Raw genomic sequence first — 22,322 nt, 5'->3', positions numbered from 1 at the left:
AGCCTATTTTTGTGGGAAGCCACTGTTTGTTGATGTGAGTTGATAAATTCCACAGTAACAGTATAACTTCATTTTTACCTAGTTCTTAGTTGTACATTGTAGGGAAAGGAAGAACTTAGGTCTTTTTATGAACATCAAAGTCAAACTAATTCACTAAACTTGTTTTGTAAAAACAGTCCAACTGCTCCCAAGTAATGTGATCAGGAATAGCTTGATGCATATGTTAACACCATAATTCTTTCTACAGGTACCAGTTGATAGTCCTACAGAACATGAAAGAAATAATGCTATGTTAAGAGACCAGCCAGAATCTGCTATATGAGACCGAAGGAAAGTAATCTACAAACGCACAAGTTTTATGTAATGCTGAGAAGCACTGACTAGTGTAATCACTGGACTGTATCTGAATAGAAAGAATTGTTGGTGAGGTTGTGTAAAATTGGTGAAAACTATGATATGAAAGCTATGAAGATGCACAATTCATTTTGTCTAAGGCACAAATGTTTTAACTTTAATTGAATATTTATTACAGTGGATTTTTCAAATTTTGTAGTCTTGCTAGTAAAGGTCTCTCTGAAGACTCTCCACCCTTCTGGAAGCAATGCAGTTTCAGAACACCAGTTGGGGGGACAAACAAACAAACAAAAAAAACCCCAAATCAAAACCTTACATCATAAAATATGAATGTCATAGTAAATGGCCAGCCTGTTTTTTAAATTGCATCAATATTTATTAGCTAATTCACTTGTATACAATTAGATTTTGCAAATGCAGAATTCCTTAGTGGTGAAATAGGCACCTGGTTAGTAGCACAGCTAGAAATTGAAAATTGTTGAAAGTATCAAAGTAATGGTTTATTTTTTTCCAAATTTTTTAGCAAGGTACATGGAACAAGAATTGACTACAAGTGTGAATGTGTTGCACTGAATCTAACACATCCTTTGCCTTGAAAGGACCAAAGTGTATGAGACTTCTTTATACCAAAATACAGGAAGCACTTTCTGTACAGGTTCATCATAATACTCATAGGGAAACTTGACATTTATCTACTGTAAAATTGTTTTGGTTTTATGTTGTTTTTTTAAAGAAGGAAAATGTCTCTTGGTATCTCTGCATTAAAACATAAGCAACTGAGAGTTATCATGGGCTTGTGTGAGTGTTTTTGATAACTTCTCAGATTGCTGAAGTGAATTGAGTGCATGTTTACAAAAAAGATGGTGCCTTTACTATTCTTCATTGTAAAGAGCAGCCTTGGCTCAAACTTCATTAAACCTGTGGCATCCTGTGTTGCTGAAGAAATTTCATTTCACCTCCTTAAATATATAAGATCCTAAGTGCCATATTGGGTTAGACCGAGGGTCTACCTAGCCCAGTATTCTGTCCCTGACAGTAGCAAGTAGTAGATGCTGTTAAAGGGACAATATATGAACTGTGCTTGTCTGGTGTAATCTAGCCCCTATCGCAGGGGTGGGCAAAATGTGATCTGGATGTGGCCTGCCAGGCTGTTCTCTCCAGCCCGCAGAGCCCCCCCAAAATTTAGAAAATTAATAGTTATCTGCCCCTGGCTGCCTGTGTTGCGGCCCTTGATGGCTTGCCAAAACTCAGTAAGCGGCCTTCCACCCAAAATTGCCTGCCCCTGCCCCTGCCCTATCATTTCCATCTTGGCATCAGCGGCTGTTAATTTAGGGAAGTCAGAGGATACATCTTTGACTTCTTTTTTTTTAATATGTCTCAATCAAATGTTCTTTGTGAATTTGTCTAACTTATTTTTTTAACTTGATTATACTACCTATGTTTGCAACCTTCTGTAGCAGTGAGTTCCACAAGTCAACTGCATACTTTAAAAAAAAAAAAAAAAAAAAAAGGAGGTGGCGTAGGTCCATGTTCTGATAACTTCAAGGGGTAGTTTATATATTCTGGGACTTGGGGAATAACGTTTCCCTATTTACTTTACACCCTTCATGATGTTACAGGCCTGTATCGTCCCCACCTTAGCTTTCTCCTTTCCAAATTGAAGAGCCCTAGCCCAGTCCTATGCTGATGTCTGACTTGTGTATATTTGCTAAGTTAGCAGAAAAAGGCTTCCATCCTTTTTGTATGTCTCTTCTAAATCATGATTTGTGTTATGTTGTTGTGCTTGTCATGGAGCTTGCAAACAGCTAGCTTGGAAGTAAAACGTATTTATGTCTTTCTGTTGTCGTAATTGCTTTATAATGCAAAAATACTTCATTGTTTCTATTTTGAGGCATTTGTTGCTTATGCTGTGCTGTTTAATCACATAAAGACTGCCATCTCCAAAGACAATGTAGGTCTAACACTAAGGTGTACCCCCCTTGCTTGGTAGGGTTGGTGCAGAATAAAGGGCTTATATAGAAAAGAAGGGTTGAGAGAGAAAATGATCCAGTTTGTTCTGAGGTTTTTCTAAATGAAATAACTTTTTGTGTTCATACTCCTCCTTTTTCTTTACATTTTGCTCTGGCCTAGTGCTGAATCCACTTTAAATAACTGAAGGATTTACTTTCTTAAATGATTTTGAAGATGTTACCCTTGATTAGTTTGGAATGAAAACTGAAAGCCTCCTGTCTTATGATGAGCTTTGCATGGTGACAGTCTCTGATTTCTCTAGCAGAGCTAGAACCTGGGTTTCTCAGTTACTTAAGCACCCTTACCCCTACTCAAGTAGCTGAAGAAATTGAAGCTGCTGGAATACAGCACTACATGGTCTGTGCAGAGGCCCCAAAAACCTACTGTGTGTTTAAATGCTTTGTAAGCATTTCCGTGCCTCTCCTTAGTTTTTCTCTTTATGAACTGGTTTCCTTGAAGTGTCCATATGAGCTCTATCAACTGGCCATGCCCACCGGTGATTTTAAACTCTTTATCCCTCCTTCCATATGCTCCTGGAGAGTCCTGGCCTACCCCAAGCTGCTTTTCTTGCCAATCTAGGAAATGTTAGCCTGAAACATCACTTCCAGTGGGGGGCTTGCTGAGTCTGGGGCCACTGGCACATTGTTCATTTAAAGGCGCCATGAGATCTGATCTGTGATCCCAAGAGTTGCACCTTTTACCATGCCACATGTGCATATGTAGAAGGTCTTTATGACTGGTTCCACAATGGCTCAGGAAATTTGGCAGTGGGGAAGCTGTGGTAATCTGTGCTTCTACTTCCCCCACCAGTTTTTCAAACTGTGCACTGTGTAGCCTCCTTTACAGTTTCATAATGATTAATTGTTCTATTGAATTTTTATGCTCAGACACTTGAAATATAAATTTTGTTTGAGCTTCTTGCCTGTAAAATTCACTCAATTTTTGTCCAGTCCCCTTCTTTCCACTCATGAGATTTGTGTTTGTTTCATTGCTAGGTAGCACAATATTTTTATGTCAGTATTCCATAGCTGTGTGTATCTCTACATGTTGTACAAACTTTGTAAGTAAAGAATGACTTATTTCAGTGATGTTAGCCACCTCTGTGGTAGGCCAGAGCAACTTTTCTATGTTGTATTTTGGGTATCCAGAAAAAAAAATCTACCTCACGAACTCCATTTCACAGGTTTACCCTCTGCTTAAATATGACTTGTCACATGTGATTAGCTGCTGTGGATATGTATGCAGGAATATCTTATTTTTTTTATTGATGTTGTTTAAAATTGATGTTAATGCAGATGATATAGCCTTGATGATACTTATTTTGTGAGTTGGTGCCTGACCTTAATTTCTCCCTGTGTTAAAATGCTTGTATGGTCAGCAGAAAAAGTGGGGTTGGAGGAGGGATTAAAAAGTATGCAACAAATCAGTGACTTAATGCAGGCCTTGCCTAAAATAATGTTAATCTCAGTCATGTTTTCCCTTCACAGTATTTCATTTTACAGTGATATCCATCAGCTGTTGTACTTGGAGGAATATGAAAACTGCAGACCAAGTTTTGTCCCCATTCTCTCTCTCCTCCAGCCCTTTCACACTCTGCACTTCCCATCAGAAAGAGGGAGCAATATGTTGTTAATGCACAAAACAAACTGTTAAGAGTCAGGTTTTGCCCCTTGTCCAGTGTTGTACATGGATGGGCGACCAATCAACTACTGACTCTTTGGAAGGTGTTAGTTGCTGACTAAAGCTAAAATCACTTGGCTTTGGTGAGGGAAAGATCCAGTTCTGTTTTGAAAACCTCTCCTTTAAAGTGTGGACATTTCATATGTGTATGATTATATGTACTGTATATTCAGCTATATATGTTGTATGTACTTGAAATATATACTGTATAAAAATGATGGAATCAATTTACAGTGTACTTGCTTTGTAAGTAGAATTAAATTTTCAGGTTATCTTCATGCATTGCAATACAGAAATGTAGTTTTAACTACCCAGTTATAGTGGCAGAAAAATAATTTTGCTGTAGAAAAAATTGTGGGTGGATTTTTAGCTATGTGTAGGCTCAATTTTTGCTATACTGTGTTTGAAAATTGGTGGTAAAGTGGTGTTTTCAGTGGGACAGAGTTAGGCACTTCTGATAATTCCACGTTCTATTTGTTTTAAATTTAACATCTTAAATTTAATGAGGGCCTCCTCGATCTTCTGTTTATGTAATGGAATAAATATTAAGGACAGATTTGCTTTTAGTGTACCTCTTCTAATGTGAGTACCATTGTGGGATCACCCTGAGGTCATCTTGTTGCTGTAACTTAAATACTCAGTGGTGATGATGATGATGTAACTATAAGGAGCTGTGAATTAATTTCAAGAGGGGTGGATCAAGGAGAGATGCTTTACGAAATGAGGCAGGGTGGGTTTTTTTGCAGAAAACAGAGGAGACATCATGATTTTATCCACTTACATAGTGGAACAACTCTACTATCAGCTGAGGTTGCTTGGTATAGGTGGCTGTCCAGCCATAGAATGTGCTGTATAAGTTTTGCCATAAGCACATATTTTCTTGTATAAATGGTGATGTGGTGACTTTCTTTTCTAAATTGCTTTACAAATGCCAAATCAGTCCTGAGGCGACATTGCTGTGAAAGGCCCCACGTTGCATTTCAGTTTAGTAAAGGATTAATCATTGCTGTTTGAGTACATGTTGTCATATATTTGCCAGCTCATCTGCCTGTCTTAATGAGCTCTAAATAAGCTCTAAAACCCCACTGAAGAAGTGAGGTCAGGGGCTGACCTTGACTATGATAAATTGAAGCCCTTCCTGTGGGAAAAGTCCATTTTGTCATTCTTTTTACAAGTGAAGGTGGCTCTGTGTTATCCCAGACCAATAAGCATTATCCCTTTTAGAAGGGAGTAGAGTTTTCAAAGAGATTAACTGTGTGGATACTTTTATGGCAATATCCCTTTCCCAGGCAGAAAAAGCTTTTCAGCAGCTAGAGTTTCTGAAGCCTCCTGTACTTGATCACAGTAAGCCAACATGTGTATCCAACCATGATCTAAAGTAGATTATTTAGATTTTAAATGAAACAGCATCCTTTAGAAAACCAAACAGCAATATCTGGAGGAACCTGCTTCAGGAGACTTCTTATTGTGTTGTGGGGGAGAATTCCAAGTACTGCCAACACTGAGACATACTCATTGTTCAAGAGAGATTGATAGGAAGTTTTGTGTTTTACTGTATTGTTCTATACTTGTTTGTATTTGACCCACTAAAAGGCTACGTGGACAAAAAGTTTTGGCCTCCGAAGCTACCTTTGGCATAATCAGAAGAATGTAGAGCTGGAAGGGATCTCAAGTGGTCATCTTGATCTTGACTCAGTGTAGGGGACTGGAAAGTATCATTAGACCACGGCTGGCCAACTTGTGGCACATGGCAGATTGGGGAGCAAACAGGCAGTACTGTGGCAGGGTGGCAGAGCAGGTAGCGGAAGGGGATCAGAGTAGCACTTGAAGGGTATGGGGTCAATTTGTGACGCTCATACCAAAATGGCTGGGCCCAACTGTCTTAAAGGACCCTCCCCAGCAGATTTTTTGCAGGATTTTTTGAAGGTAGGCTGAGGAGGAGAATCTACAACATCCTGTGTTTTGGTGTGTCAGCTCCCCAGCAATAAAGAAAAGATTTTTTTAACTATCCAACCTAAGTCATCTTTCCTGGTAATTAAGCTGACTTCTTCATTGAACACCTTCAAGAAAAAAAGGTGGATGCTTATCTTGCTGGGATCCTATGATCCCAGCTGACTTCCTGCCCTCTGGGCGGAGGGCTGGACTCAATGATCTTCTGAGGTCTCTTCCAGCCCTAATGTCTATGAAATCTATGAAGGTCTTTATCCCACCTTCCCCTGGTGGCCATGGAAAACAATTGATCATGGTTCTTCTATTAACAACCTATTACATACCGGAAGGCTGTTACTATATCCCTTCTTAGGCCCCCTCTGTATGTTACATTTATGCCATGGTTAGTGTGTTGTGGCATAAATGGACAGAGGGCTGCATGTGCACTGAATTTCAGGTGTCATAAAATGAAACAAGCCAGAAAAATGTTCAATATACAATGTAGAACACTTGAGCTGGTTTGCATGGTTCCTTTAAATGTTAGTGTGTGGCTAAGGACACTAATCTGCTGACTGCACTGGAGCTGGTTCAAGTTTCCAATGCAGGCTCAGAGTTGGACCTGACAATAGCTAAACTGTTGGTCCCAGGACTGCATGGGGGCCAGTTTGAGACTTGCACTGAAGTTGACAATCAGCTGACTGTTGGCCCTGGGCCAACCTCCTGGTGCAGGGAGACCCTTAGATTGTGATCATGGGCTCCCCCTGCACTAGCAAGTAGTAGTGGTGTGATGGGGATCTGATCCCTGGTCAGAAATGGCAGGAGATGCACTTGTGGGGATTGGGTCCCATCACACTATTAAATGAACACCTTCCAGGGGCCTGCCTTATTCTCTTCTCTTTTAAACTGAATGTGCCTAGTTTCTTCAACCTTTTATTGTAGGTCAGGGTTCCTGAACCTCTTACATTTTGTGTTGCCTGACTCCACAGTTTGTCTGCATCTTTCTTGAAGTACAGTGACCAAAACTGGATGTGTTGTTCTGGCCAAAGCCTTATCCCTGCTGAGTAGAGTGGAATAATTGTCTCCTGTGTTTTACATACAAAACATGTTAATATTTCTCAGAATAAGATCTCTCATTCTTGCAACAGCATCATATTGTTGACTTTTTTTGGTGATTTATTACGCCTCAAGCCCCTTTTCTGTTACATTGCTGCCTAGTCCATTGTTTCCCATTTTATAGTTGTGCACTTGACTTGCATGAGAACTGTATATGGCTCTGAGATCAGAACGTGATTTTTCAATGGCCTACTGATATGGGGAAAATAGAGGTGATCTCCATCTTGTTTACCTAGATCATTATGAATGACCCTTAACTGCATATCTAGGAGATGAGTAAGCACGCTGCATATAGGATGAAGAAAGTATCTAGAGTTCTGTATCAGTCTGTGGAAAGCACACTAAGATGTGTGCGTTATTGGCACATTTAAATAACAAAAACATACTGTATACTGGTGTCCGTCTTGTAAAACTGTCCTAGATATTAAAATGTCATGTCTAACCATGCTTAGCTCATTACTTCTATAAAAATAATTTTAAAAGTAGCAACTAGAAGGTCTCAACCTAGAATCAGGGCTGCTTTTTGCTAGGAGTTGTAAAAATGCAATAAATGGGTATTCTCAAAAATTCCTAGTGTTGCAGCAGTTGATAGAGAAATTCCAGTAAAAAAAGGTTCTTATTAACAGAGAAATGATACAATATGGAGTTCATTAAGGTCAGAGTTCATCAACTTCACAGCAGATACAATGAATGTACATCCCAGAGGGATTTAGATTTAAAAAGATGTGTGTAAGTGAGGATGCTGCGCTTTCCATTTCTAAGTTTCTTTGTTTAGGAAGTATGTGTTAGTACTGTACTTGCAGCTTTTATGCTGTTTTTACCTTCCTTGTATTCTACTGTACTTTGTATATGTGAACACTAACAAAATATTGAATAAACATTGCACAAAAAGGGAATTTCTAATGGAGTAAAAAGTTATTGCTGGCCTTAAACATAGCTCTAGTGTGGGAATGGCACAGCCTAATTAAACGGATGTGTACTGAGATGGGGGGCGCATACAGGTAAGCTATCTATTTGATACTTTATATTTGTAGTCTAGCTGTATTTATTAAGGGAAAACTGACTTTTAGCCTAAGATCATTTAAAGAAACTCATAGTAAATGGCCTTTTTGGAATTCAATTTAATTTCAGCTATATAGAGTCTTTGTGCTGCACTTCAAAAAAAAAAACCCCCAAAAAACAAACTTTGTCTTCAAAGGAGGATGTTTCCAAAGATGGACAGGTCCACCTTCTGGTGTGGCATGGTAAAGAATAAGCCTTTCTATTGTTTCTCTTCATTGATAGCTCTGATGTAACCTACAAATGTGTTCAGAGGTCTTTGTGACATTAATATGAGTACACAGACCAGTGTTGGTAGAAACCTGTCTACAGTACTGAACAAAGGGCAGCCTCATTCAACTGGAGTGAAAATGTATCCACAGATCGCATTTAAGTTCCATAATTGGCTCCATAACTAAGTTTTGGTCTGGTACCTCTGTTCCTGCAGAACAAATTAAATCCATTTAGGGCCGTAAGTACAATGTCACTGCTGAACAGGTTTTGATTATAATTAGTCCTTGCAATACATAATCTCCAAAGGCACTGCTGGTACTTGCATGTAATTATGAGAGATTAAAGTGTTGCAGCCTGTATGTAGCTGATTAGGGGAAGAGGTGCTCTTTCAAATGCATTCCGACTCAAAATAACACTGATGCATAAAGACTCCAAGTCCCTTAGCTTCACTTTGTGTTACCAATGCGTGGAAGCCTCAAAGGGCAGAGACCACCAAAATTCTGACCTTTTGGCAAAGCCACTCAAACCAGGCTTACTCTAGGTGAGATTTTTGACATCTACCTTCTTGTTCCTGGGCTGTCAATCCACTAAAGTTTGGTGTTTCCTTTAGTGTACTGACAATATTGGCTTTTTGTCAGTACTAGACCAGACAAGAACATAACCTTGTCAAAATTAACATTGGTGATGGAAGGGGAGAAGTTACGCAAGCCTTTAAACAGATCACTCTGAGCAAAGAACCAGGTTGGGACAGATTTTTTTATCTGGCCTAGCTCATCCATTTTAATGGCTTGAGGTGAGATGAGCTATTACAGGTGTTTGGTGCAGTGCTGATACTGCAAGTTCACAGCCATGTGCCATATTTATTCAAATAAAACAGCATTCCTCTGCTAGCCTTCACAATTAAATGATAGCACATGCATTGGTACAGGCTGGGGGCTGACTGGTTGGGCAGCAGCTCTGCGGAAAAGGGCCAGGGGGTTACAATGGACAAGAAGTTGAATATGAGCCACCAGTGTGCCCTTGTTGCCAAGAAGGCTAATGGCATACTGGGCTGCATTGGTAGGAGTGTTGCCAGCAGGTCAAGGGAAGTGATTCTTCTCCTCTTGTTCAGTACTGGTGAGGCCAAATCTGGAGTACTGTGTTCAGTTTTGGGTGCCCCACTACAAAAAGGATATGGACAAATTGGTGAGAGTCCAGCTGAGGGCAATGAAAATGGTGAGTGGGCTGGGGCGCATGACTTCTGAGGACAGACTGAGGGAATTGGTCTTATTTCTTCTAGAGCAAAGATGACTGAGAGGGGGTTTAATAGCAGCCTTCAACTACCTGAAGCGGGGGTTGAGAACAAGGAGGAACAGTCTCATGTTGCAGCAAGGGAAGTTTAGGTTAGATATTAGGAAGAATTTTCTCAGAGCAGTAAAACACTAGAACTGGTTACCCATAGAGATGGTGGACTCCATCCTTGAGATGGTGGACTCCATCCTTGGAGGTCTTTAAGATCTGGTTAGACAAAGCCTTGTCTGGGATGATGTAGTTGGGGATGGTCCTGCTTTGAGCAAGGGGTTGGATTAGATGACCTCCTAGGGTCCCTCCCAACCCTAATTTTCTATGATTCTGTGACTTACTGTTCCAGGACTGATAATCAAACCTTTGCAAAAGAAGCAGCCTCGCTTAAGAGTCAGCTTGAGATTGCTGCCAGGCTAAGTGCTTGGTGATTTAAGCATTAAACCTAACATTTCAAACATCAGCCCTCCACCTGAAAAATCAGAAGCCTGAAAATGTGTCTTTCTCCTCACCATAATATACACCAAGCCAACACGGCCTCATCTTTGATGCCACTGATAATGCTCGATTTAGGGGCTTTAGACTTTCAAGTGGCAACAGGATTTGTTTTTAAGGAAATCAATCAAGTTTTGCAGATCTCAAGCACTACATTGGGAAGCCCCAGCTTTCAGACCTCACTTTGACAAGTGAGTTTATTGGGCTTCAGTGAGGCTGTGTAAGTAACAAGCTGCTGAACTGAGACGTGTGGGTTGAGCACAGGGGAATCCTGAATGTTAATCTTGGTTTTGTGGAAATCTGCAGAAGAAGTCAGTCATGAAACATTACTTGTTTATAATTCTGAAGCTTCACCATGCGCACGTGTGTCAGTGAGCTACATCCTTGAACCTTCTTAAAAAAAGATGTTTCTGTTCATTGTCGAACATTTACTTGGGCAGTTATTTGAATTGGGAAGTTTGACACAACATCAGTAAAGGTAACGCTTACTTTGAACATTTGTGTACTAGTGTTTCCTCCCACCTGTCCCTGCGCAGGAATGTCCCTGTATAGGTTACTCCATAATAGTATTAAACTGCTTGATCTAGTTTTAAGTGGCCCTAACAGCATTTACCATCTGTACTTCCAGTTCTTAATCATCTAAAATGATTACTGAAGTGCATTTGTCTGTTTATGTGGTTAAGAGCTATTCAGCAGTTGGGTGAAGCTAAACCTCCCATTTGTAAAGGAAATTAATTATGACCCTGGGTTTTTCTGCTGAGTGCCCACAGCTCCTAGTCAATGAGAGCTGCAGGTATTCATAACCACTGCAAATGAGGTCTGGTGTGTATCTTCAGAAAATGCCATTGTTCAGGAGATGCCCTCATTCATTAGCTGTATTACCATGGTATTTGCAAGGGAGAGTAATTTAAATTTAATAAATGCCACTGTCAGAAGAAAGCTGCAGAGTGAAGTAGGAAATTAGATCTTAAAAGAAAAGGAAAGAGAAAATGATTTTTTAAAGGAAAATTAGGGTTAAACAAACAAATAGTAATAGCAAGACAATTACCTGGTTATTGATGTATCAGTGAACAAGAATATTTCCCAAGAAATATTGGAAACAAAACTGAAAGGGCTGTGCATTTTTATACAGACACTAAGGTATACCACCTAGATGCAAAGAATTCTGCCTGGTCTGTTATGTTGTAAATTAGGGCGTAATTGTCAGAAAGAGAAAGAGAGAAGGAGGTACATAGCTTTCAACAAAGGAGTTTAAGTCAGGAGAGTAAGGTGAACAGAATCTCCCCAAAATGGACAATGGCGCTGGGCTTGGCTATTTCCCCCCTCCAACCAGTGCCCAAATTCAGTTCATCAGCTCTGGTAGTCAACAGTATTTGGTCACTCATACTCACTCTGCTTGTAAGCTCTTCCTACCTTTGGATCCTGAGCATATAACAAATGCTGCTTGGTGCTAGAAATTATTGTCCGTAGTGTCATGACATTGCAGTATTATCTGCATTCACCCAAACTCTCATATCATAGCTTTTAAGGGTAGCAAAAACCATTTGTGTCCTCATCAGGACTAGGTGCACAAGCTGCAAGGTGCCCTGCCTACCACTCCCTTCCATAACCATTAAGCGATACTTGACTGTACATTCTCCCAGAGTAGGGAATAGCTGTGAGTCCTGCTTTAACCATTGGACTCCGCAACTTTGCCTTATTTATAACAACAGTACATGTGGGAAAAGGGCTGTGGAGTGTTATGTCCAATTTGCAATGCCACAGACATAACATTGGTTTAGTATCTTCCCTCTGAATTTCCTCTGCTTCATGCACCAGTGGGGGAGTTGGGGGGAAATAACAGATAAATCATTGAGGCTGTTCCTACTACTGTTGGTTAGGGTTGTTTGTTCCTTACTGGCCACATTTACACAAAACTCTTAATGCACAGTAGACTAATTCTACAGCCCATTAGTACATCATGGCAAAAGTCATGCTAATGCACAATAGAATTAATGTACTGTGCATTATGCATCACAAAAAGGCAATGCGCCTTTGCTATTGCGGATTAGCGCTGGCTACTGCGCATTTATGTAGTACTTCATATTAGAGACACTGAACTTGATGCACAGTAGCGAAGATGCATTAATGCATGTGTAGATGCCCCCATGGACTCCTTTTGCTACTAGTGCGCACTCTACAGCACAAGATTTGATTACCCTTCCCTAGATGCTTGAAAGCTACTACTCTTGGGAGGGATAACTTTATCCAGCCCTTTTAAACATTTAGCAACAACCTTTGATGTTTTAAGCACTTCCCATAGGAAATGCTAGAAGCTGATTCCAAGCTGTTTGAACCACTGCTCCCTTCCATTTGCTTCCTGGAGCGCACCCTCACTCATGTAGCAATGGATAGCATGGAAAGAAACTATCAGGTTCTCTAGCGCTTCTCCTTGCCAAGCTAAATAATCTAAGCCAGCAGCTCTCAGACTTCTCTGCTTTGCCTCTTAAAGGTTATTATACTGCTGTGTAGGAGTCCATGTTGTAGTACAGGCAACAATAAAGTTATGCTGAGAGTCATGATAGCTAGTGTCCTCTCCCAAGCAAACTAAGAGATGAGGAGTTCTTCCTTTCTTCCCACTCCTCCAGAATGCTTTCCTATTCTTTCCTCTCAGACACCTTCCTTATCAGAATGTCCCTTATCCTTATAGCTAGTTTCTCTCCATTAAAATGCCAGTGGAAGACCCAGGCAGAGGGAGCCCTCCAGTGTTCATTTGGAGGATCTGCACCTCTCTCTCGAAAAAGTTGCATACAACTGGTAACTTCAATAAATGTTTTTACCTCTGCTGTTGCCTTCACTTATGCAAATAGTGCAGGGGATGGTGGCTTTGATAAATAATAGGTCAGAATTTACTAGTATAAATATTCAACTTCATGAATAGATTCTAACTTGAAGGCATCATATCATACATTCAGAGAGTTCCCTTGGGTTTGTATGTTATTGGAAAGATTCATCTCGAACAAAGTACAAAGACTAATATCATGCTGTTTCCTTGGTAATACAGTTAAAAGAGTTACTTCCAAATACAAGCCCTAAGATGACTTTGTAATTATGCTGAAGGCCCTTTTTTATACTGCACTTAGATTTCTTGGCAATTCAAATACTGAAGGCTGAAAACTCTTATATGATTTTATGATCAATTTAGCTCTGGTAGCTGCAATCTCCCTGCATCTGGAATGGGTTAATATGCTAATAATGTTATTGTAATTTTAGGAATGGGTATTGCTGCAGGGTGGCTTGCACCTGTCAAAAAGCAAAGTACAAATCCAAAGCATAATGAAGTCCAGGCTGACTCGCAAATGGCTAACAGCCTGCCCATTCCCAAAGGTCATGCAGAAGCTTGACCAAGAATTAGGTCAGCATGGTCAAGGAAGACTCAGAATAACTGTTTCTGTTGAAGATCAAATTGAGCAATTAGTGGCATTGGGGAAGCAGCATGATGTGACACTCTGTGATTTCCATGCACGTTATTAAAGCAAACACCTTAGTGGTTGATTTCTGGGGCATCAGCAAGAAGCTCTGTGAAGATCTACTTAGGAAAGGAATAAAGGAGCATGTTTGAAATTGTTTTAATGTTCGATCAGGGAACCGTTTGAACAAACAGCAGCACTATGGTTCTTCAGGCAAGGTGTGTATTTGCATAAGCAGTTGCTGTAATGGTGTGTGCATAGTGGGTATCTGCATTTAGCTGGCCATCAGCATAGGACTGACATGCAAAATTATGCTAAATGCTAGGCAAATTTGCATACTCGGTGTAGGCCTGAGCTTTTGAAAATCAGAGCAATTATCAGGCTTCCTGCCCCTTAGCAGTATAGGTGCAATCCCCCTGACACAACTTATCGGATTTTATTCAGTCTTTGTTTCTGGCTCGGTGTAACTGTAGAGTTCATTCATTCCCACTCCTGGTGGGACTATGGAGAGGTAGTTAGCCACTGTACTGAAGTCAGGCAGAATGCAGGGAAGACTAAATCAGAGAGGCACCAACTTTCATAAGCAGCAGCTTACTTCATCAGTTGTTAAGGAGGTCCCTTCTAGGACCTAGAAAGAAAAGCTAGGAAGCTAGCTGCTGCTTATGAAAGCTTATGCCTCTCTGATTTAGTTCGTCTGTAAGGCACAGATATATCTTGCCTTCTACAGTGTGAGTATGGACATTTCACAGATGGGGACCTCAGGCATATAAAGGTTGTCTCAAGGAGACACTGCTAGGAACTGGGCCTCATGCTCCTGAATGTCCTAATACCTTAATTGCAGGATCAGCCTCACTCTGGCACTTTTGAATCATGGTCATGCCAGAGCAGTAAATGTAGTTTATAATATCAGGACACTCTGGAAAGCACCACAGGCCTCTAGATGCTGAAGTGGGATTTTTCAGGAAGCTTGAGTACTGTCCTTGTACACTTGCTGCTCTTAATTGAAAGTATACTGCACATCAGGAGACAGCAGTGCAGCTGGCGCTGCCTTTATGCACTGTCTGAGAGAGGAAAAAGCTGTCCAGAGAAATGCCTACAGCTTGGAAAGAAGGCAAGTATATGCAGCTTGCTTTAACTGTGTATTTGTGGGGAAATGTCCTGGGAAACCTTCTGCAAAAGTTACCCCTACTGCCACTTGGGATGTAAGGCTACAAGCAGATGTCTCATATAAGCCAGGGCTGATTATCCGAGGACACGACCCAGATCAAAACAGGTGCCATATAGTCTTTTACCTGTTTCCCTTCCAAGCTGTATTGCTGCTCCTTCGCCAGTAAGTGGCCAGAAAGAGCACACAGCCTGACAGACTTGTCCCTGAAATGAACTGCTATAACCATGCAAATGTACTATAGGATATACCAGGAAAAAAGGGTTAGTGCATTTTATCCAGCATGCTTCAGACAGACTTGAAGCTGGATAATGGATGTGTATGTCTGTATGATCCTCCAGGACAAATGCAAGATCTATTTATACCCTAAATCCTTCCTAGTGAGGTATTGGGTCCAGGCCAGCAGGGCTGAGCCATCCTGTGCTTTTAGTATCTGGAGTGGGGTCTGCTGTTTTTTTTGCTTATTTAAGCTGACTGCTTATTTCCCACAGAAAAATCCTAGTTATGCCTCTGCTGGAGAGGAGAGTGGGATAAAATTCTTGAGAAAGAGGCTGTACAAAATAGGCTTGGTCTGAACTTGGAGACTCAGTCCCTTCCGGTCAGGCTGGAGGTACATTGGCAGGCAGGATGGAGTAGATGGCTGTGAAGTGATCTGTGCCCTGCCTGTTCCAAGGACAACTACAAAAGACCAGCTGTTGGACCTTGACACTGATTCCCTTCACAGAGGCATGAAACTCACTTTAACCCTTCAGCCCCAAAAATCCCACAGAAAAAAGGCATTTGAATTGTACTGCACAAGTCCAATCTGTGCATACAGCTCCTTCCTAAATGCTTCATCCTGAAACCTGACACTGAGCAGGCTGCACATGGTTTCCTTTAACTGATCATGCATCTTGTCTCTGTCGTCCTTTGCTCTTAAATCTCATGATGAGACTCAGTAATGCCATACACACAGGAATTACTGGGGGAGATTATTGACGGGATTCAAAAGAGAAATTGGCTCCTGTAGATAGTGATTAGTACTAACCAGACACTCATAATTAATGGGCACTTACAAAAATGATTAAGAAGCTGGAGGGTTTGATTTCTGGGGCAGGATTAAAAAATCTAAATATATATACAGGCAGAGCCTGGATAAGTGAGGAAGGAGAGATCTGAGGACTCCGCTCAAGCATCTGAAGGATAGGAAAGCCAGAGAGAGATGTTCTTAGATTATTATTTATTTGCATTGCACTGAGTTAGATGCAGTAATAGGTAGACACGGTCCCTGCTCATTCATATGAGGAGATTAAGGTACTAATAACTGGCTGGAAATAAACAAAGGGAAGCAGAGAATGACCAACAGGGGCCTTTTGCTAATAATAATATCTATTACCTCTGGACTCAATTCACACAAAAAGTGAGCTCCATTACTTCATTACTTGAGCCATTTGTAGGAGGGGGTTGGGCAAGGCAGTAAGGAATATAGAGTATGAAACAACCCAGCACTGATTCAAACAGGTTTTTCCCATTTTTAACTTCCAGGATTCAGTTGTTTGGATGGCATCTCTCTCACCGTGATGGTGATTAAGCGCTGGAACAAGATACCTAGGAAGGTGGTGGGACCCCCATCACTGGAAGGTTTTAGAACAAGTTAGAGACGCACTTGACTGGAATGGTTTCATCAAAGATGATTCTGTCTTGAGCAGGGGGTTGGTCATCTGACTTCCTGATATCCCTTCCAGTCCTATGATTCCAAAGGAGAAAAAAACACCGATCTTTGGTGTCAGTGCAAATGAGTGAAAGTTAAAACAACAGATTCACTGGTTTGGAAAATGGGACTATTGAGTATAAATTGCTTTATGGTTTGGTACCCAGGAAACACTAAATGTAATGTGTCCATGTATGCATGTTACTTAGGGCACCTCTAATTGCTTCAAGGGAAACAATTATGGGTATCATTTCTATGCATGATATAGTCTAAAGTCGTGTTAATCAATGGACAATACTCCAACTCAAAGATTTTTGTACTGCATGTGTCAGCAAAATGTCATAGATTTCATAGATTTTATACACATTAGGGCTGGAAAGGACCTTGGAAGATCATTGAGTCCAGCCCTCTGCCCGAGAGGCAGGAAGTCAGCTGGGGCCAAAGGATCCCAGCAAGATAAACATCCAATTGACTCTTAAAGGAGTTCAGAGTAGGTGCTTGCACCACCTCTGGTGGCAGTCTGTTTCAGGCCTTGGGGGCTTGGACAGTAAAGAAGTTCTTCCTTATGTCCAGCCTGAAATGGTCTTGGAGGAGTTTGTAACTGTTTGACCTTGTCATCCCATGGGGCGTTCTGGTGAACAGGCATTCCCCCAGATCCTGATGTACATCCCTTATATACTTATAAGCAGCCACCAGGTCCCCCTGAGCCTGCGCTTTTCCAGGCTGAAGAGTCCCATAGCTCTCAGCCTCTCATCATAAGGCCTGTTTTCCTGTCCTCTGACCATGTGCGTGGCTCTCCTCTGAACTCTCTCAAGCTTCTCCACATCCTTTTAAAATTGTAGAGCCCAGAATTGGATGCAGTACTCCAGCTGCGGCCTCACCAAGGCTGAGTACAAGGGGAGGATGACATCCTGGGATTTGCTTGAGAAGCATCTATGGATGCAAGTGAGAGTTTTGCTTGCTTTACCAGCTGCGACATCGCATTGGTGGTTCGTATTCATCTTGTGGTCAATCATGACCCCCAAGTCCCTTTCCGCTGTGGTGCTAGCAAGCATAGCACTGCCAAGCCTATAAGCATGCTGCGGGTTTTTTTCCCCCCCAACGTGGAGTACCTTCCATTTTTTGGTGTTGAACACCATCAGGTTTCATCTGCCCATTTTCTGAGCCTGTCTAGGTTGGCCTGGATCACCATCCTATCCTCAGGTGTGGACACTCTACCCCAAAGTTTGGTGTCATCGGCAAACTTGGCCAGTCCCCTTCTAATCCCAATGTCCACATCCTTAATGAAGATGTTAAAGAGTACAGGTCCAAGAACGGAGCCTTGGGGGATCCCACTGGTCACGGTGCACCACAGTGATTGACTTCCATCAACCACCACTCTCTGAGTCCAACCACGGAGCCAATTCCCCAGCCAGAGGACTGTGATATAGCTGAGGCCACAGTTGGCTAGTTTTTCTATGAGATGATCATGTGGTACCAGATTGAAGGCTTTTTTTAAATTCAAGATATATGACATCACTCTCTTCTCTCTTGTCTAGGTGATATGCCACCTGGTTGTAGAAGGATATGAGATTGGTCAGGCAAGACCTACCTGCAACAAACCGTGCTGGCTATCCCTCAGGATGTTGCCATCAGCCAGTTTGTCAAGAAAGGTATCTTTGATAATTTTTCCAAGATCTGCCCCAAGATAGAGGTCAGGCTGATGGGCTCGTAGTTCTCCGAATCTACTTTCCTCCCTGTCTTGAAGATAGGCACCACATTGGCCCTCTTCCAATCTTCCAAACACCCAGTTTCAAGCATAATTAACTTCTCTCTAATCTAGAAACCAACACACACTGTTCCTAGTATTGGACATGGAAATTCTTCCAAACTGAATGTGCACCAAAATATAGGGAAGAGCCATTTACATGTTTATCATTTCCATAAGACATTTGTGTTTAGGGGGTTAGAGGTACAGTTTGCAGATGGAGTTGCAATTTCTTAATTCGTGTCCTTTGGTTCTGTGTCACATTAAGACATTGCCATGGGGCTTAATCCAGCCTTCTCTATACTTTCATCTTTTCTGCAGTACATAGGAATGTTCTCTGTGTGAGGAACACAGGATAGAGCCCATGATGGTGCTATGCCATGACTTCTTCTAGGAGGGGGTGCAAAATCTGGTCCATAAGCCAGATCTGATCCATGGATCCATGTCATTGTGCCCACAGAGCTCCTACATGGGCTGGAAATTTGGGGTGAGGTCTGCCACTAAATTCAGAGTACAAAGTCCTGCTGAAGACAGGTTTCTGCAGCAATGAAACTAGCATTATCGCCAGTGGCTCCCTGACACTGCTTATATCATCATCACTGCTGCTTGATCTACTCCTGCAGGTGGATCAAGATTTGGCTCATGAGTGGCTGATTTATTACCATTAGGGATGTGAATAGAGTTAGAGCATTGTGCTAATAATGCTAAGGTTGGTTAGAAATAGTGCTAGTAATCCCAACATTGCAAGTTTGATTCCTATGGGGACATAAGACTTTTCCTGCCTCAGGAAGGGGTTTGGACAAGATGAACTTTTGAGGTCCCATCTAGTCCTACTTTTCTATGATTTCTATGAGGTCTTTGGGATTGGGATCTGATGGTCCAAGATCTGGCCTGGAGGGCCAAGCAAGTTTGACATGCCTGCCATAGGGAAAAGATGGAAATACTAGTCGCAGATAGGCTAGTTCATTTAACATTATTCTATTACTTTAATACCACAGCAGCTAAACACCCTAGTTACAGACTCCATTTTTATAGGCATTCTCTAAACACAATAGAATGTTGGTCTCCATCCCAGTGAATTTATGGTCTAAGTGAATACAGATTTTCCTTAATTCAGTATGGCAGCTTGGATAATTTTCTGGGGAGATGGGAATATTTCACTGGTTTGGAGAAAAACAGTCGCTTTTACACTACTGAGGTAGGGTTGAGAGTCATTAGTAAGCTGGAATATCTGGCAAGCAGAGTGCATCATTCTGCAAATGGCCAGGACAAGAGAAGTGGTTTCTTCAAGATACATTGAAAAAAATCCAGCATCATTTTTGTTTTTACCTTGTCACATATCTTGAGTTCAATAGGACTGGCTCCACTAAATGGAGTGCTGCCCTCAGCTTCATTTGAACTGATCACAGCAGGTTCTGGTTCTAGGGGTAGGTCCAAAAAGTGTCTGATAATGTAAGTCAAGTTCTGCAAATTGCATAAGAAATCCACGTGTCATGGTTGTTCCTTTTATTGTGTATATTTATCTAAGAAGGGGGGAAGAACCAGGGGGTGTCAGTTTTATATCTCCTGAGGATTCTTGTTTGGAGCAGATTGCCAGGTGTTTTGTGCCACCGGAGTACAACAAAGAAGCTGAGTCTGGGTATGAAGACAGAATCTCCAATCGCTTAGCGGGATGGTAAAATTGCTGGTAGCTCGTAGGTACTTGATATACTAAGATGATATTTCTTCTGAAAGAGATACAGCCTGAGGCTCCCAACATTGAAACTTTAAAAAATTTCCAGCAGATAAACAAGGTCTAAAAAGCTGTTTTGTCTCCAGCTGAGTGTTAAATTCTTAGCTCAGTTTTCATTTGCTTAATAATGATATTAAGATTAAAATTACCCCAGATATGGCCTGGCTACTAACACCTCTTTCAGAAGAGACTAAGGGATTCACACTTCAGCTACAGCTGTTTATCTGGTGACATTTTTTTTTTTTTTTGCAAATCTGGGTTAAGAAGGCATAAAGTATCATTTTAAATTGGAAAAGCATCCTTCATTTTACAACACCTGGCAGAACTCATGCAAAGTCCCCAGACTCCAGAATCCACAATACTGCTTAGTTGCACAACAGAAGAACATGGTAGATTGTATTTAGAAGACAGGAGCCATAAATCTGTGTGTCCTTTCTGCCATTGGTCTGTTCATACTGGAAGAGACCTTGTTGGGTCCATTGGGCTATAAGTTAGATTTTGAAAAATAACCCCTGCTTTGATGAATTCCATCAATAAAATGCTGCCATTTGTCAATGGAAACAGTATATTGATGAGGAAAACACTGCCCTGTGCTATTTGTAACCTAAACAGTGCAGCATTATGCCCAAAAGCAAAACTGAGGCTTTGCCTACTAACACTAGGTCTATACCAGAAAGGCTTTGCTGGCAGAGCTATGTTGGGAGTGTGAAAACACTGAGCTGCTAACTAGCGTGGTACAAAACAAAATTCTCCTAGGCGCTGGTGATGCGTAGGGGGTGCACGTGCACCCCTTGAGATTGGCAGTGGACCCTCTGACAGAAGTGCCTCCGCTAGTGGCGCCTTCAGGCAGTTGCTGCTTGCCACCCCCCTCTCCTGCTGCTGACGCTGCTGGTGGTATCTGTGGGTGATTGCCGACTGTTGGTTGGCACTTGCCACCCCCTGCCACCACTGCCGCGGCTGCCTGCAGGAACTCCCCACCACCATGGCCCCACTGCCAGCCTCCATGGGCACATGTTGTTCATGCTCCTAGGTTGATTAAATTTATCCTATGAAATGGTCCTTTAGTCAGTGAGCTTATGTTGCTTGGTGAAGTGGTATAAAATTCCTTCTTTTTCCCCAGTTCTTAGCTGGGACAAGCTATGCTCCTATTAGGGTGCTTTCCTGGAATAACAAGGCATTCAAGGCCTGTAAAACTAGACAATCTCACAGGCGAAGTTGCACCATTTTAATTTTGATCAGTTTTTCATCTGCTGCAGTTAAACTGTATGAACCCCTGGTGGACACTGTTCAAAAGTCAACACTATTTCAAGGAAAGCTTATTCAGCTTTAGCTTACCCCTAACTGGTTTAAATTAACCTGGAATAAACCCAGTTGGAACAAAACTAGTTCTCAGAAAGGTGTGTCAGATTCTTTATCTGTTTAAAAATCACATTTTTAGTTATACAATGTAACTTTTTCATGTCACACCTTATGTAGACAGGGAGTGCCTACAGACAAAAGTGAAACAGAAGCATCTTTCTTATTGCTGAGAGCAGTTTAGTTACCTTTTTGAAGTTGCTTGAAGGATACATGATAAACAAGCAGCTTCATTTTTTAAAGCAAATTAAATTGTTTACAGTTCTTTGAGTACTGCCACTCTGCATTGTTATTAGTGGTAACACCGGTAAGGACACTTTAAGATCTGACATTCACCCTTCATCATGATTTTATTTGTATTTACTAAAGGTCTGGGTCATACTGTGAGTCTGGATGTTTAAAAAGCTGTATACATTCAAACTTCCCAGCCAAACCCTTCACCCTCCCAGCAAGATTCTTCAAAAAGATTTCAAAATATTAACCCCAGCAGAAGATCTTTTGCAGCATGAACAGCGTGTGCCCCCGGTGGCTGGGGGGGGTATGCCTGCGCTGGTGGTGGCGGGAGCCCCGTGGCAATGAGCAGGGAGCTCCTGCAGAGGCTGCTGGTGCTGTCGGTGGTGGGGGGTGGCCGCTGGTGGCGTCTGCGGCAGGAGGGTGAGCGCAACTGCCTGCAGGTGCTGCCAGCAGTGTTGGTAGCGCCTTTTTGCAGGGGGAGCACCGCCATGCTCAGAGGTGTGTGTGCACCTGTGTGCACCCTCTACATGTTGCCTGTTTTGCAGTTATGAGACTGGACTGCTCTGTTGCATGTTCTGATAATAGCAGCTCTTCACCTGTAGACGCTGGGCCTGTGAAGATGCTGGTTGTAGACCTTACTGTGGGCCTGGGGGGTTTTCGAGGGTAAATTATTTGAATCAGTAATCATGCCTGTCAGGTGCCTTAGCCACTGTACCCTGACAACAACAACAATAATGATAATAATATAGTAATATAACAACAACAACATAGTGATAATAACGATTATGATAATAAAAGAATATAATGACACTAAC

General features: G+C 41.7%; 1 protein-coding gene across 1 annotated transcript in view; it reads left to right on the top strand.

Moving 5' to 3' along the window:
• The window catches only part of FLVCR1 (FLVCR choline and heme transporter 1), a 39,062-nt gene extending 34,013 nt beyond the window's left edge, over positions 1 to 5,049 (top strand). The window contains exon 10 of the mRNA XM_090049129.1: positions 248 to 5,049. Within this exon, the coding sequence (XP_089905255.1) occupies positions 248 to 322 (75 nt within the window). The 3' untranslated portion in view covers positions 323 to 5,049. The remainder of the gene's footprint in view (positions 1 to 247) is intronic.
• Positions 5,050 to 22,322: the final 17,273 nt, after the last annotated feature.

Source organism: Crocodylus siamensis, chromosome 1 (genome assembly GCF_052110815.1).
Source record: "Crocodylus siamensis isolate JL-2025a chromosome 1, ASM5211081v1, whole genome shotgun sequence".
In the NCBI taxonomy this organism is placed as follows: Eukaryota; Metazoa; Chordata; order Crocodylia; family Crocodylidae; genus Crocodylus; species Crocodylus siamensis.
The sequence above is the reverse complement of the archived record's forward strand: the minus strand, read 5'-3'. Positions and strand labels throughout refer to the sequence as shown.